Below are 15,183 nucleotides of genomic sequence, written 5' to 3'. Positions count from 1 at the left end.
TCACTGAATTTACATGCAGACACACAGTAGGTGCTCACTGAATTTATTTTTCCTCTCTTCCTCTCCCCTCTCTAGATTAGGGTTTTTTGCCCCTGGCTGTCCTAGAACTCATTCTGTATACCAGACTGGCCTCCAACAGAGATCCACCTGCCTCTGCCTCCCAAATACTGGAACTAAAGGCATGTGCTGCCACCACCACCAGACCTGAATTTACTTTTCTAATTATTGAGGTGAGGCAGCCACTCTTCTGAGGATTACAGAAGAGACACTGAGGGACTGGCACTGCTGGGTGACTACTAGAGCAACTGTTAGAACCAGCGGATGCAGAAAAGGACAGGCTTCCCTCGTAATTCCTATTGAGAATGGGTGAGGTTTCATTTGCTGCTGCACCCATGTATAACCCATAAAAGATGAGAAACAAGATTCCCTTGGCCTTCCTGGTCCAGCCTGACAATCACCTAAGCAGCAGCAGCAGCAGCAGACAGAGGCAACAGAGTCGAGATGTTTGAGGACGAGCTACCATCCGGAAACTTCTTAGAGAAAACCCTGAAATGGCTTGGGCCCAATAAGGAAATTGACCCAAGCCACATTAGCGTCACCTCCTGGCCTATCTTTACAGGGATAAAACCAATTTCAAAGTCAAAGGTATTAGTTTGTCTCTCCTAGGGTGGTTCAGACAAGTGAGAGTACAGAAGGCACTAGCAGCCAGAGGGAGATTTGCACAAATACTTTTTAGCCTAATAAAACATTCAGAAAATGACTACAGTTAACTTTTTTTTTAGCTGTTTGAAATAGAAACTGACTGGGTGTTCATTTCCCTGATAAATCCCTGGGAAATGGTCCTACCTCCTGGCCCAATCATCTTAGCAAGACATTAATACTGCAGTATTTAGGGCCAGCCTCTCCCTCCACAGGAAACTCAGGGCAGGCTGTGGGCTCCTCTATGCTCCCACAGGCCAGCATCATATGCCGCAGACGTTTCCCTGAGGCTTCTTCAGGAAGATGGACAGTTAGTCAGTCTCTAGCACAAAGACTTTACAAACAGTCTTTACAACCCCATAAGGCGGTAGGTATGGCCAGGAGAGCTTTGCTTAAACCCCTTAAACTTTAAGGGGTGAGTGGGGCCAACCTGGACTCCAAGCAGGCTTTACCTAAACAAGTAAAGACCACGGAGAGTTCTAGCAGCCTCCTGTGCAAAACAAAGAATTTGAAAATATATGTGTTAAGCCAGTGATCGGGGGACTTCAGGGGCTGCTGTTATCTCTGATTATTATTTTTTTATGGAGTTCATTTTTAATATTGGCGCCTTTAGGGAGAATGTAAATAAACCCGATCACTCGATAAATTCAGTCTGTATTTTATTTCGCAGATTTAACACTAAAACGACATAAATCTCTTATTGGGAAGCATCGTCTCTCAAGATAATAGAAGCAGCACCAGGATTTTGATACCCACTTAAAAAAATAGTAAATAAGGAAATGACATCAGAGACTTCTCCAGGTATTCACAAGTACAGTGTTCAACAACTGGGACTCGGCCTGTGGGACCCTCTCCCAGCCCTCATACTAGAGGAAACATTACAGTGGACGGTAATAGTCCCCAGAGAAAATGGATCCTTGTTTGTATCTGAGGAGATGGTCAACATGACCGTTCTACACACAGAAAGATCAAACTGATTTCTCCAACGAACTGACCCTCGTTCCCCTACAAAGATTCCATCTACACCAAGCTCAATGAACAGCGGTTTGGATGGTACATAAAATCCGGCCACCGTTCTTTACACCTGAAACCCATTTGGAAGCTGACCTCGGCACACAGTGTATATCCTGTGTATACGTGCAGGATGGGAAGTATATGCCTATATATAAATATAAATACTTATAAAGCTAACTTTCAGTGTTCGGAAAACAAAAGCTATCCCCATATAACAGCCAAATTCTAACATAACTCAATCTGGACACCTCATCTGGTGTGCACTGCACTCATTCCCAGTGTAAACCCCACCGCGCTGGGCAATGATATACTGTAATGTCACATCGCAATCTGGATTTACTATAAAGGGCCGCTGACGAGCTTCAGAGCAGTAAACATTGCAGCGAGGTGTATTTCACACTGAGCTGGTTTTTATGAAGAACACTTCACCGCCCAGGCACGGCACCCGGGTGATGAATGGTGAAAGATGCATGACAAGCTTCATCATTGTTTGTAAATCTTAACTGTTCCTGCTCACTAACTCTGCAGGCAATTTTCAAAGACAGCAGCCGACAGAAGGACAGCGCAGCTCTCCTGAAGGTTATTCAAGTTGTACTTGGCCTGGGCCATGCCTCCAAAGAGCTGGGCAGGGAGAATAGACTCCTGAGTGACTCCTCACTGTGGATGGACACGAGCAGATTCAAATCAGACTCAACCGGGGACGTCTCGGTGGCGAACGTCTGGCTGCTCTAACTTTGGCCACATTTGAGTGAGGTTGAGGTCGGAGCTGGGAGCTTTGGAGACACTGGAGGGGTGCTGTCCCCTAAATGGAAAGCTTCCAAGGAACCTGAGGATGCAGAAAGCTATCCCACTCGAGCCACCAAAGGGTTAAAAATGGTATCTTTCGAAAAAATTACTCAGTGAGTGAAGACACTTGCTGAGTCCTGTTTTGGAGACCCTCATGGTGAAACTACCGTACGCTGTCCACATACACCATGAACTGGCATGCATACACAGACATTCACGCACAGGAAAAGTGGATGCAATAAGAAACTGAACTACTGTTGTTCATGTTAACTTAAAGTAAAAAATAAGCAGTATTATCATATAGAATAGTAAACTGGCTGCTTCTTAGCCTAGGATCAAAGGACATTTAAGAAGCAGCGTGTGGTGCTTCTATTTCTAATCACTTACACTTTCTAAGATAGGTACCTAATCTTCCAATTCCTGCCCTCATCAAATATGAACCATACCCAACTCTCTCTTGTTAAATAAGAAGGAAACTCAAGCCGAACCACAAAACTAAGGAGCTTTACAGTGTGTGTCAAAAGATTGCCCTCGCCTGACCTGCTGGTAGGTTTCAGGCTTTTACTAAAGATTTGTGCTGGGGGGTGACAGAGGGGAACCTCTAGACACGTCACCTCTGAAAGAGGCCTGTGCTACAGGTCCGTGTCTCGACGTTATACCAACAACAGCAAGGGGAATACCACATCTGAGTACTGCCCCGCCACAGCCATCAGCTCTCTGAACATATTTCAAACACAGACGCTTCAGACCATCTGGCCGGGAAGGCTCCAGAAAGACTATGCCTTCCCCGGTGCCTCAGCCCACACCCGGAACCAGAGTCTCTCTCCTTCCCTGCCCCTCAGCCACTGTTGCTATGCCTTGTGTGCCCTCATCTGCCACACAGTAGTAATAATAATAACAGAAGAAGCTCTACCAGTAAGTTGCTATACCAATAGGTTGTACAGGGCGCTGTCTTACAGACACTGCAGAAGTGATAGGCGTTTCTGTAAGGGAAACACAAGAGCAAGAAGAAACAAGAGGAAGGAAAAACAGAACAGCCAGGCAAAGTGTTTCCAAGGTGAGAGTGAATGTTGGGTCTTCCAAGTGAAAAGGCTTGGAGGAAGTCATAGAATCCTGCCAGCTCCCATCTGGGAAGTGGGAATATTGGTAAAGCCTCATCTGAGTCTCCCAAAGCCAGGCTCATGAAAAGAATTAAGTGTGGAAAGAAAGTTAAGTGTCCCAAAGGCAAGGTTCTACATAATAGTCAAGGATGTGTGCAGCCTAGCGGCCGGACTCTATATGTACAGGGACCTAAACGTTTCACTGAGCACCTTAAGTTGGTGAGACAAGAGTTGAAATCCTCTGAGAGTGGGCTTCTTATCCATTCAGGAGAACAAGGAGCATCCTGGAAGCCCATCCCTGCTCCCTTCATGAGAAAACACCCTGGTAGCTCCTGCTCTCTGTCGAGATGACTGATCCCACACCTTACAGGACAGAGTCTGACCTCTGAGGCAGGTCCCTGAGAAGCACCGGCCATTACTGGATGACAGCCCGGTGGTGGCTTTGTTAAACATCAGGATTTTACACAGAGGAGATGCTGGGGGGAGGACAGCTCTCAATCTTATCCAGATTGCCTTTGCACGGTCTGCATTTCATGGAGAAAGAAAAGGGACCGGAACAAAAACAGCACATCAATGAGTCTGTGCTGTTCTTTACAGTCTCTGGGAGTTGCTGATCCCCCCACAGCCTCTTCCTTGGCCTAGTTTTTATTTACTCACTGAGAAAGGCCAATGCACATTATTCCCAAATTAAAATGACTACCATTTTTAAGAGTTTCAATGCCAATACTATCCCCCTCATTCATCAGAGCACAATGTCGAACTAATTTTGAAATCCCCAATACATTAGATGTATATATTGCATATACTCAGTTCCATCAGGACCCCTGTTGGGCTAAAACCACGCCCTCCTTTATGAAAGCAATACTTTGATTTGCACAGCCCACTGCTCAGCACCTGTGGATACAGAAAGGTGTGAAGGCAGGGGAAGGTGACAGGGGGTCGTCAGGGCGGACATTTCCCTGCTTTTATGCTTGATGGATCTGTATGGGAAAACAGGTACACTGCTGTTACTGACTTCCACTTCTCGGCTGAGGAAACCGGAGCTCCATGAGCTCCGAGATACCATATGAGCACTGCACTGCTGTGCCAGAGTGAGGACCCAAACTAGCTCTCCCCACTCGCTCCAGTCTCTTCTAGACACCAGCTTCTGGGACCAGTAGTGCCACAGAATGCTCCGGTCACCTCTCTTTGGAGCAAGAGTTGATGATAAAAGTGCATGTGAAGAAAGTAAGGTCCCGGGGTTGGGGATTTAGCTTAGTGGTAGAGCCTTGCCTAGCAAGCACAAGGCCCTGGGTTCGGTCCCCAGCTCCGGGGAAAAAAAAAAAAGAAAAAGAAAAAAAAAAAAAAAGAAAGCAAGGTCCCGAGTTCTGTTCTTTGAAATGAGGCAAACAAACCACTTCCACTTCCGACAGTGACAAGTTTAAATTAAGGCTGACATCTTCTAAATGTCATGAAACTCAGCCTGCTTGCTTGCCTCCCTCCCTCTGTCCCTCCCTCTGTCCGTCAATCTGTCCCTCCTTCCCTTCCTCTCCCTCCCCTCCTCCTCTCCTCCTTTCTATTTTGGTTTTCCGAGACAGGGTTTCTCTGTGTAGCACCTTAGCTATATTGGAACACACTCTGTAGACCAGGCTGGCCTCAGTATCTGCCTGCATCTGCCTTCTGAGTGCTGAGATTAAAACCCAGCACTACTTTCTCAAGTCAAGAAAGGGCAAGGACCAGTGTTTTCTCCTACGGACTGGGTCACACAGCTCAGGGCAGAGAGCACAGGACAAAAGCAGCCCTTAGAGTCTTGGGCCCACTTTCTGTAGTCTCGGCCAGACTGACTCATTTCCAGAACATTCTCCCCTAAAGCAAGAACTGCCAGCAACACCAGCACTAACTCGCAGCAGGGGACTGGGTGTGGTGACGCCTGCCACCTTCTTCTGCGTGAGCACTTCATTGAACTTCTTGATGCTGGGCCCCACTAGCCGCGCAGCTTCCCACGAATCCTCTCAGAGCACCCACCCACACCATCTATAGCAGAACTGAGCTTCTTCACACTGGACACGGCCAAAACCTCACAACAGCCATGTGACCTCACCCTCCACAGCATGAGGAGGAGACCAGACCCTGGGAACGGACTGCTGCTGAGGCTGTACCGCTACCCAGAGACACTCCACCTCAGAACACTGAGCACATCACAGGTGGCTGCATGGCCATCTGCCTGCAGTCTGGCAGTGTAGAGGAAGACACCCAGTGACAGTGAACACACAGGACCCCGGGGCACTAACTACGTCTCCTGTCTACACTGAGATCATCACAGAAGCAGACTAAAATCTTCTAAGTGTGCTTGTCTTCCCCGGGTGATCTAAAGCTCGCTGCAGGTGCTACTCTGCCATCTAAGAACCTTTACTTAAGCATCAGGGGGGAAAATTGCCTCTTCACAGACACTGCCTGTATTCAGGGGAGTGCAGCAAAGAAACCACCAGCAGGACAGCCCCTCGATGTGGCTGTGGGTTTTACTATAGATATGAGAGCAGAGAGACAGAGAAGCAGGCTGGACATGTGCAAGGAACCAAAAGCTAACAGTGAACACAGCAAGAGATAGAATGGAGTACAGCAAGAGACGAAGTGGGAAAAAGGGGGGAACGTGAGGAAGAGGGGAGGGGAAAAGAGAGAATATCTGGGTTATAAAGAGAACAGGTAGGTTGGGGAGGGAAGTCTGTGAGCTGAAGGGAGTTTAGGGTGGGGGGGGGAGGTGGAAGGGCCAGGGGGCTAGCCTGACCTTGAAAAGGATAACTGAGTACTTGTGAGCCTGGAGCTGGCATGGGCTCTGATAAGCTGATAGAAGTCACAGGTAGCCAATGCGTCTCTTCTGCGGGGCTAGGGAAATGACTCCTTTTGGCAGACAGGAACTGCTTTCTCAAGTTCCCGTGGAATGCTGGTTGGTTGGTTGGTTGGTTGGTTGGTTGGTTGGTTGGTTTTTATCTAATGGCCAGAAATCCTCCTGCAGTCCAGGGTGACCTCATTTCTGGATAGACCTTTAAGACTACCCGGAACTTCTTTTCCCACAGTAGCCACATGTACACCTCGTCAGACAGAGGCACTGCTGTGGCTCCTCCGTGTCATCCCTTGCAACATGGGTGTCGTCTCCTGGGTGTTCCCACAGCCAGTCACCCTCCATGTGCTGCTATGACCTGGCCACACTCTGCACGCTCGCCTTCCACTCCGGCAATTCAGTGATTTCCAAACAACACGTGGGGAAGGGCCAACACTTTATTTACCTGAAGTTTCTAATCTACGTTGACTAGATACTTTTGTAGTATAATAAAGATGCATTGTGAGCGCCATAATTGAGAAAATTGGAAAACAAGTTAGCGTTGGTTAGGATCCGGGAAAACGGGAGCCTTCATATATTGGTGGGAATATAAGACGGGGCAGCTGCTGTAAGACCAGCTTAATGTGCCCCCAAAAATAAACAGAAAACTCCCACCGGACCCAGTAATTCCACCTGGATGGTTAGGACAGACCTAACTAAAGGCCTGGTCTCCAGAGTGGCACTATGAGGTGGCAGAACCTAAGAAGTCGCAGAGCCTCGAGGCACAGCTCTGTAATCTAAGGAGGTGAGAAGATGGCACGCTCAAAGCCTGACTGTACTACTCACTGGGTTCGAAGCCGGTCTTGGTTAGGGTTTCACTTCTGTGAAGAAGCACCATGACGAAGGAAAATCTTAAAGGACAACATTTAATTGGAGCTGGCTTACAGGTTCAGAGGTTCAGTCCACTGTCATCAAACTGGGAGCATGGCAGCATCCAGGGAAGCATGGCTTAGGAGGAGCTGAGAGTTCTTTATCTTGTTCGAAGGCACACAGAAGAAGACTGGCTCCCATGTGGTTAGGAGGAGGGTCTCCAAGCCCACCCCCACAGTGACACACTTCCTCCAACGAGGCCATTCCTATTCCCACAAGGCCATGCCTCCTAAGAGTGCCACTCTCTGGGTCAAGCATACTCAAACTACACAAGGTCAGCCTGTGCTACCTGTCAAAACTTCGTAGCAAAACAGATAAAAGAGGGCTGGGGGTACAGCTCAGTGGTACACTTCTTGCCTAGTATGTGTCAGACCTTAGGTTCAATTCCCAGTGGGAGGCACTTGGTGTCACTGAAACACATCCTTGAAGAAAGCAGCGGGACCCTAGCCTCTTCCTGTTCCGTTCTGTCACCCGGCTGATGATGTCACCTGGCTGATGATGTCAGTGGTTTTACTCCACTGTGTACTTTTGCCCTGCGCCTCCCACCCTCAGAAAACAAAGCAACGGGTCACTCAGTGATAGAAGGAGTCTCCAAAACCGTGAGTCAAAACAAACTTTAATTCTTTGAAGACTATTAAATTCAGATATTTTGTTATAGCAACAAAAGCTAACTAGTACATTCTTCTAGATATGTGTCCAGAAGAACTGAAAACAGGTAACCAAATAGGCTTTGTGTGCGTATTTTGCCAGCACTATTGATTCACAAGAGTCAAAGGGTGGCAGTAATCTAAATTTCCATCGAAAGATGGATGAGCAAAACACAGTATGCTCAAACCATGGAATATTACTCAGCCGTAAAAAAGAATGAAGTCCTGATTCATGCTAAAGTGTGAATGAACCACGGGAAAAAGAGGTTAAGGAAAAGAACCAGACACAGAACACCATGTGTCACCTACTCCATCTGCACGGGGCACTCTGGAGGCAGAAAGCAGATTAGTGGTTACCATGGGCTTAGGAAAGGGAGACTACATAACCATTTCATGGATACGAGGTTCCTCCTCAGAACAGGTAAGCGTGACTTAGAACCCAGTGACAGTTTTGTGACATACACGACACTCCCACTGTCCAGTTTCAAATGCTTCCCAATTATAAGGTGCAAATGAATTGCTGTAACAATGAAAGACAAAAAGGACAAGCCCCAGTTTTGACATCAAGCTCGCTAGACATCTAGATGCTCTGTCAAGTAGTTGTAATGGTCTCTCCTTATTCTCGACTCCTTTCTCTATCCCTCTTCTTGAGCCAGTAGGCAAAACACCTGCAGAACCCCCAGCTGCCACTCTGGGGGACACTGGCCTGGGTTCCTGGGTCCTGCTGGGTGGTCAATCTTGGCTGGATCTCGGAACAACTAAAAGGCACACCTCTAGATGGCTCTGTAAGTATTTCCCAGAAGAGCTGACTGAGGAGGGTCCATCCTCCCCAGAGATAAGGACGTCTGAGAGAAAAGCTGCTGCTTTTTGCCTGTCTGCCTTCCCCTCTTGCTAGCAAGTGCATCTACAGCATCTATCCTATAGTCACCACGACTACACTGCTGACCTGCGTTAACACTAAGCATTCCTTTGGACTTCTGGCATGGACTGAAGACCAGTGGCTCCAGGAATCCTCCAGGGTTTCAGCCCCAGACCAAACAGCCTCACAGACTAAGCAGCGACGGGTTCCCAGCCTCTTCAAGCATGAAGATAACCATTACTGGATGACCCAGACCAACCATACTGAGCAAGCCAATCTAATAATCCCTTTTAGTATATATTCACTGTTCTCTTTCTCTTGAGAACCCTAATAATACACTTACCTACCATGGGAGCAGTGGTGTCTCTCAAACTGCATCTCATCTCTCTCACCAGCAGAGAAGGTGATCACCTCCCTGATCTCCTCCTTGTGGTGACCACAGTACTGCATCCTTCCCTCATGGCAGAACTCACTGCTCAGTGCCAGAGTCTTCCCTCCCATGTCCTAAGAGGTCAGGCTTAGGCCACAGCTCCCCAGGAGACGTCGCAGCTCCTTACCTTGACATTGGCTGCTGAGCTGAGCTCAATCCCTGGAAGCCATGCACAAGCCAAAGAAGAAAACCAACTCCACAAAGCCCCCTGACCTCCATACCCACTTCGTAGCCTTCTCCCTCCACCATGCACCAAACACATTATAAATTAAAAAAGTGAAAACAGAAATTCTCCTCTAGAGTCCCATTATTTAGAGAATTAATATCTCCTATTTAGTACAAGGTATAACCCATGTCTATATCCACAGTTCTCAACCTTGGGTCTCAACCCTTTAGGAGGTCACTTAAAAGATCATAGGTCTTTACATTATAATTCACAACAGTAGCAAAATTATAGTTATAAAGTTACAATAAAAATGTAATGGTTGGGGGAGTCACCACAACATGAGGAACTGTACAGAGGGTCTCAGCGTTAGGAAGGCTGAATAGCACTGATTTACATCAATCTCTTGTGTCACAGTCACAGCTGCCCTGATTGACACTTAGCTTCTGATCAAAGGATGAGGCTCAAGAATAAATAAGTTAAAGAAGGACTCTGGAAACGCAGCTCAGAGAGACCTGCCCATCCACTTAGCATAACTGTGGTGGGGGCATGGTTAAAACTGAAGCTGAGGAACTGTGTATTTTAAACTGTTTCAGTTCACTGAACGGTCGTTTTTTATTTCAGCCATATCAGAGTTATCGGCATTGCTACTGCAGAAGCCCAGATCTACTGTATTAAAAAGTGTTTTACTGCGTTATTTTTATCCCTCCCTAAAAGACAAATGCACTTTCATTTTTAAACTAAGACTCTTTGGGAAATAACTATCTCACATACAGAAATTCACTTCGGTGTCCTGGCTACTGAGGTATCTTCCCATAACCTTTGCTCAGTATCTGCAAGGCTGCCTGGAGTTTGATCCCCAACAATAGGAAAAATAATGTGCCCTGAGTTTTGCACTGTTCCTCAAGAAAATAACATTTGGGGGACTAGAGAGGTGGCTCATCAGTTAAGAGCCCTTCCAGAGGATCCAGGTTTGACTTCCAGAATCTACACGGTAGCTCAAAACCATCCATAACGCCAATTCCAAGGGATCTAATGCCCTCCTTGCCTCTTCTGGCATCAGGCACACAGGTGGTGCATATACTACATGCAGGCAATGCATGCACAAAAATTTTCATAATTAAAAAAACAGAAGAAAATAGCATTTTTAGGAATAGAAGTCTATTGTTATTGCAAGTATTCAGAAAGGAGAAAATTGTGTTGAGAACAAAACAACTCAAAATTTCATGTCTGGTACCGGGGTTTTCGTTAGGTGGTTTTTGGCTCCTGGGGAGTGCGCCATCATCAGCCCAGATGAGAGGAATGAATCCACGAAAAAGAACGAAATACAGTAAAACCAATTCATAGTTGAATTCTTTATAGGATGTTCGTCTGTTTTCTATACAGAATACACTGCCCAGGGTGCTACGTATGCTACCTGAGGAGAAAAGTGATCAATTTCACCTGGCTATAGACACTAGACGGAACTACACTAATAGCCTGCATAGTAAGACAGCCCCAATCAGTGCAATAGTGGCACAGGTACTAAGGGAGTAACCAATCACTTTCTGATCGGATTTAAGACCCACACCACAAAACAGGACCCATACTTGACACTGTGCCCATCCTATGGGTCCTTGACAGGACCCATACTATGACTGCCAAGAACTTATGGCCAGATAGACCGTAGAAGACCACCTATTACTCTTATTCTATTAAATGAAAACAGTACTGAAGCAACTCCTAATGACTTACTGCTGTGCCGAGACCCTCTCAACCCTCGCCAGACAAGCTTCTTTTTTCAGAGCTGGGGACCGAACCCAGGGCCTTGCGCTTCCTAGGCAAGCGCTCTACCACTGAGCTAAATCCCCAACCCTGACAAGCTTCTTTTTTTGGAATAGATGGTAATTACTTCAGAGACCCACCGCTGGTCACCATGCAAAGAGTGAGAGATTTCAGTGTTCAATCCCATATAAGACATTTATGTCACATCCCTTCTCGTTGAGGCTCAGGGGTCTATGTGGAAGAGTTTAAGAGCCAGAGGAGGAGGGCGACGTAAGGGAAAAGAGTACCTTCCAGATGTAACAGGGCACTTCCATATATGACTGATCAGCAATTTTGACAGCAGGTACAAGACCTGTGCGTGCTCAAGCCAGCAAAATCCCAGCATGGAAGAAGGCGGGTTGAGTGCAAGGCTAAGAAGCTGTTGGTATTTGATTGTTGCTTGGAGAAGGAAAGTAAGCTTTCATTAAAAATGTGATACCAACTTTATTAACCATACTCCAGGGCAAGTCATAGCATAAACTGTACTCCACAGGACAGGGGAAGAGGGAGAAGGAGGAAGACGTTGGGTAGATATGAAGGTGGAAAGAGTTGTATGCCAGTCTCAAAGAATTAAAAAAGCAATTCCCCCAAAGCTCCTGTGAGCCAAGCCCACAGAGAGTCACCGCTCGCTCCCGGCTGGGTACCAATCCCAGATTCCCACCACAGAACTTACCACTTGCTTTGGCTTCTGAGTAGGAGGGGCCTTCCTCAAAGGTAAAGATCTGGGACATGCTCTGACCCAGGTAGGAGGGAGGCCCATAGTATGAGTGCATCCGGTACTGGGAGCTCACTGGGTGGCGGCCCTCTGAGGTCTTCATCTGTTTAAGGAAAATTAAAAGATACCTTGGTTAAAGTTTGAATATAAAACGTCCAAGGTCTGGTCCCCATCTGATGGTACTAATTTGAGAAATGCTAGACGTGTGAGGAAATGGACCCTAACTGGAGGATGCAGGCTGCTGGGGGAGGGGCAGACTTTAGAGAATACTGTCTTTGACTCTCCCAGTGTCTGTCTGTCATCTTTTCTTCCTGTGCACCACATCTTCTATACTGAGGTAGAGTCTCACGCACGTAAGCCTGAGTTCGCCAATCCGGCTACTCCAACTGGCCAGCTTGCTCTACAAATCTCATCTCTACCTCCTGAGGACAGGGTTCTCGGCCCCCTCGCCTCCCCCCGCCCGTATTTACGCAGGTGCTGTGCATCTGAACTCTGGTCCTCAAGTTTGCTCAGCAAACACTTCACCCCCTGAGCCATGCCTCTGGCCTACCTAAGATTGAGGGGAGGGAGGGTTTCCTGACCCTGTGTGTGCTTCAGCAGTGAAGAACTCCAACGCCCTTCAAACTAAAGCTGCAGACTTCACAGGAGTCAGTTACTCAGTCTGAAAAGTGAACAGTGGAGTGACCGAGGGGCCCACGTCAGGCACAGATGCCCATATAAAGAATGGGCTCCATGCTCTGAGGTCTGAGTCACATCTCTCTCGGGTCCGATGATATCTACAAGTCTGCTCTTCAAGCAATGTGGTTTTTAATGCTCCCTGTGTGCAAAGTAGTGGGAATCAAACCCATGCACTCTGCAAAATGCTGCATTTTTCTTTTGCTGCAGAAGCATATACAAATATTCAAAGCTAACGAATATTTATTATAACTTCACGGCAAGAGTCAGCCATCATTTTACTACAGTTGACCCAACAGTAGATAATGTAGGGGTTTCTGGAGCATTTTTAGGTAACAGCAAATAAATGTGCATGACAGCATTCCAATAAAACTTTATCTATAAACATGTGGCTTGCTTTTCAATCTTGATTCTCACTGAAATAAAAGGAGCAGAAGTCTTGGACAAACCCCTAGAAAATTTGGTTTAATTGGTCTGGGATACGGCCCAAACCCTGGGTCTTTGCAAAGCTACCTAGGTAATTCTAACATATCACCAAGACTGACTCAATACTCTAAAATTATCAATATGTATCCATATACCAGAGAAGAACAAGATCCCATGTAGCAAAAACAAAATTTTCAAAAGGTCAAGTCTGACAAGTAGATCAGTCAATTGCTGCCACCCCAGAATGTGCACTACTCCACAGCTATGCAGACAAATGTCACTCAAACAGCTTACTGAAAGGGAGCTCCTTCCAAACACCCCTGTGTTTAGCATCCCCTACTCAATTCTTTCTCTTTCCAGAATGCATCAATAACTGTGATTGCTTCAAACTTGGAACTGAGTTATTTGTATTCAACTACTGTCTCCCCAATGTGTCCTTTAGAGCACAACAGAAGACTTCCAGCCAAAGGGGAAAAAAAGAATACAAAAGGGCAAAGTCTATTTGAGGTTATTAAACTGCGAGTTTACTGAGGTCATCAGCCAAGTCAGCTACATCCAACTCAAAGAACAATGCATAGGGGCTGAGGAGAAGGCTCATCCACCAGAGGCTAACCTCACAGAAATGTAAGACGGCCGCAAATAACCACCTACCCACAAACCTGCCCTGGAGGAAGAACCTGTGTTTCTAAGAATACGAACCCTCTAAAACGCAAAGTTTAAACCGAGCTGATGTTCACCTGAGAAGGCCTGGGAATAACTCCAAGTCACTTCCTGCTTACTTCTCACTTTAGATAGACAGACAGACAGACGGATGATAGGTATGTAACACAATCCTTCTACTCTGGGCTTAGACAAGATGGGTGGATAATTAGCCTTTGAAATTTATTTGATCTTAAATTAGTAGTTTTCAATTGGGGGCAACCTTGTCCCTAGGGGGGAGATTTGATATCTGGAAACATGTCCAATTGTGACATGTAGGAGCAAAGAGGACTGCTACTGGCATCTAGAGATAGTTCCATAAGGCCATGGCGGTGTCCCTGACAGTCAAGAACTACCTCAACACAGCAACTGTGCCAAGGTTGTGAAACCTGTTCCAAACGAATCTAATACCCTGAAGGCCCCTCCCTCACCTCTGGGTGAAAGGTGGCAAATGGGGAAATTGTTCAGTTATGTTTATGGCTGATATTACTTACTTATACACACACACACACACACACACACACACACACACACACACACACACACGCACGCACATGTACACTGTTATACAATGCTAATTTGTTTCTTTGAGATTTTACTTTATTTTTGCTCCTTTATATTAAACAAATAAACCAAGCAAAACCCTCTCAGTCCAAGATTCCAATGAATTCTATCTGCTATTATCATTAGCATGTGGTGGCTGGCGAGCATGTTTTATAATCTTATCACCCACCCCAGTCTCTGAGCTGGTGTGTAACCCACGGATGGGAACTGGGCAGGCAGCAAAAGCACAGGCTGCTAGCATTAACTCCAGATGAAACCTTGAAGCTTGGGGGTTTTGTTTTACTGCTGAGAAAATGCACAGCAATAAATCTGAAAATCCTTTCATGCACCCTAGACCATCCTGTCCATGGTAACAGTGATATCCCAGGAAAACTCAAACTCCAGAGTGTTTGGCTTTATCATTTCCTTTTTTAAAAAATTCCTGAATCCTACCTGCCAATTGTTGGGGAACTGGTCAGACGGAAGCGTTCAATCTTACAGACAGCTGAACGCTCCTTCCAGGGGAAGGGCTCAAAAGGAGCGCTCCGGCTGTAAGCAAGCTAGTCTAGCCAGCAGCATAGTGCTGGAGCTTCAGGTGGAAGAGAGGAGTGGCCCCGAAAGTCCTCCACCGGACAACACAAATCATTGCAGGGATCACAGGACCCTGATACTCACTTGGATTATAATCGTCCAAGCTCCCAAATCACCATTTGAGGTGAACCTTTGGTTTTCTGGTCAGAAACACTTTTACAAGGAAGTCAGAACTCTTCAGACTGAAGCTCAGATCTCCAGGGCACATGGAGTTAAGTTTGTGTGGTCAACATTGGCCGTCCTTAAAATGATTTTTTTGGTTTGCAATGTTTATTCCCAGGTCCACCTAACCATACACTTGAGTCA

The 15,183-nt window shown here is 46.5% G+C and overlaps 1 protein-coding gene across 1 annotated transcript in view; it reads right to left on the bottom strand.

Moving 5' to 3' along the window:
- Positions 1–15,183, bottom strand: part of Dmrt1 (doublesex and mab-3 related transcription factor 1) — a 98,468-nt gene that overhangs the window by 29,826 nt on the left and 53,459 nt on the right. The window contains 1 exon segment of the mRNA NM_053706.1: positions 11,902–12,046. Within this exon segment, the coding sequence (NP_446158.1) occupies positions 11,902–12,046 (145 nt within the window).

This window comes from Rattus norvegicus, chromosome 1 (assembly GCF_036323735.1).
Source record: "Rattus norvegicus strain BN/NHsdMcwi chromosome 1, GRCr8, whole genome shotgun sequence".
NCBI lineage: Eukaryota > Metazoa > Chordata > Mammalia > Rodentia > Muridae > Rattus > Rattus norvegicus.
The sequence above is the reverse complement of the archived record's forward strand: the minus strand, read 5'-3'. Positions and strand labels throughout refer to the sequence as shown.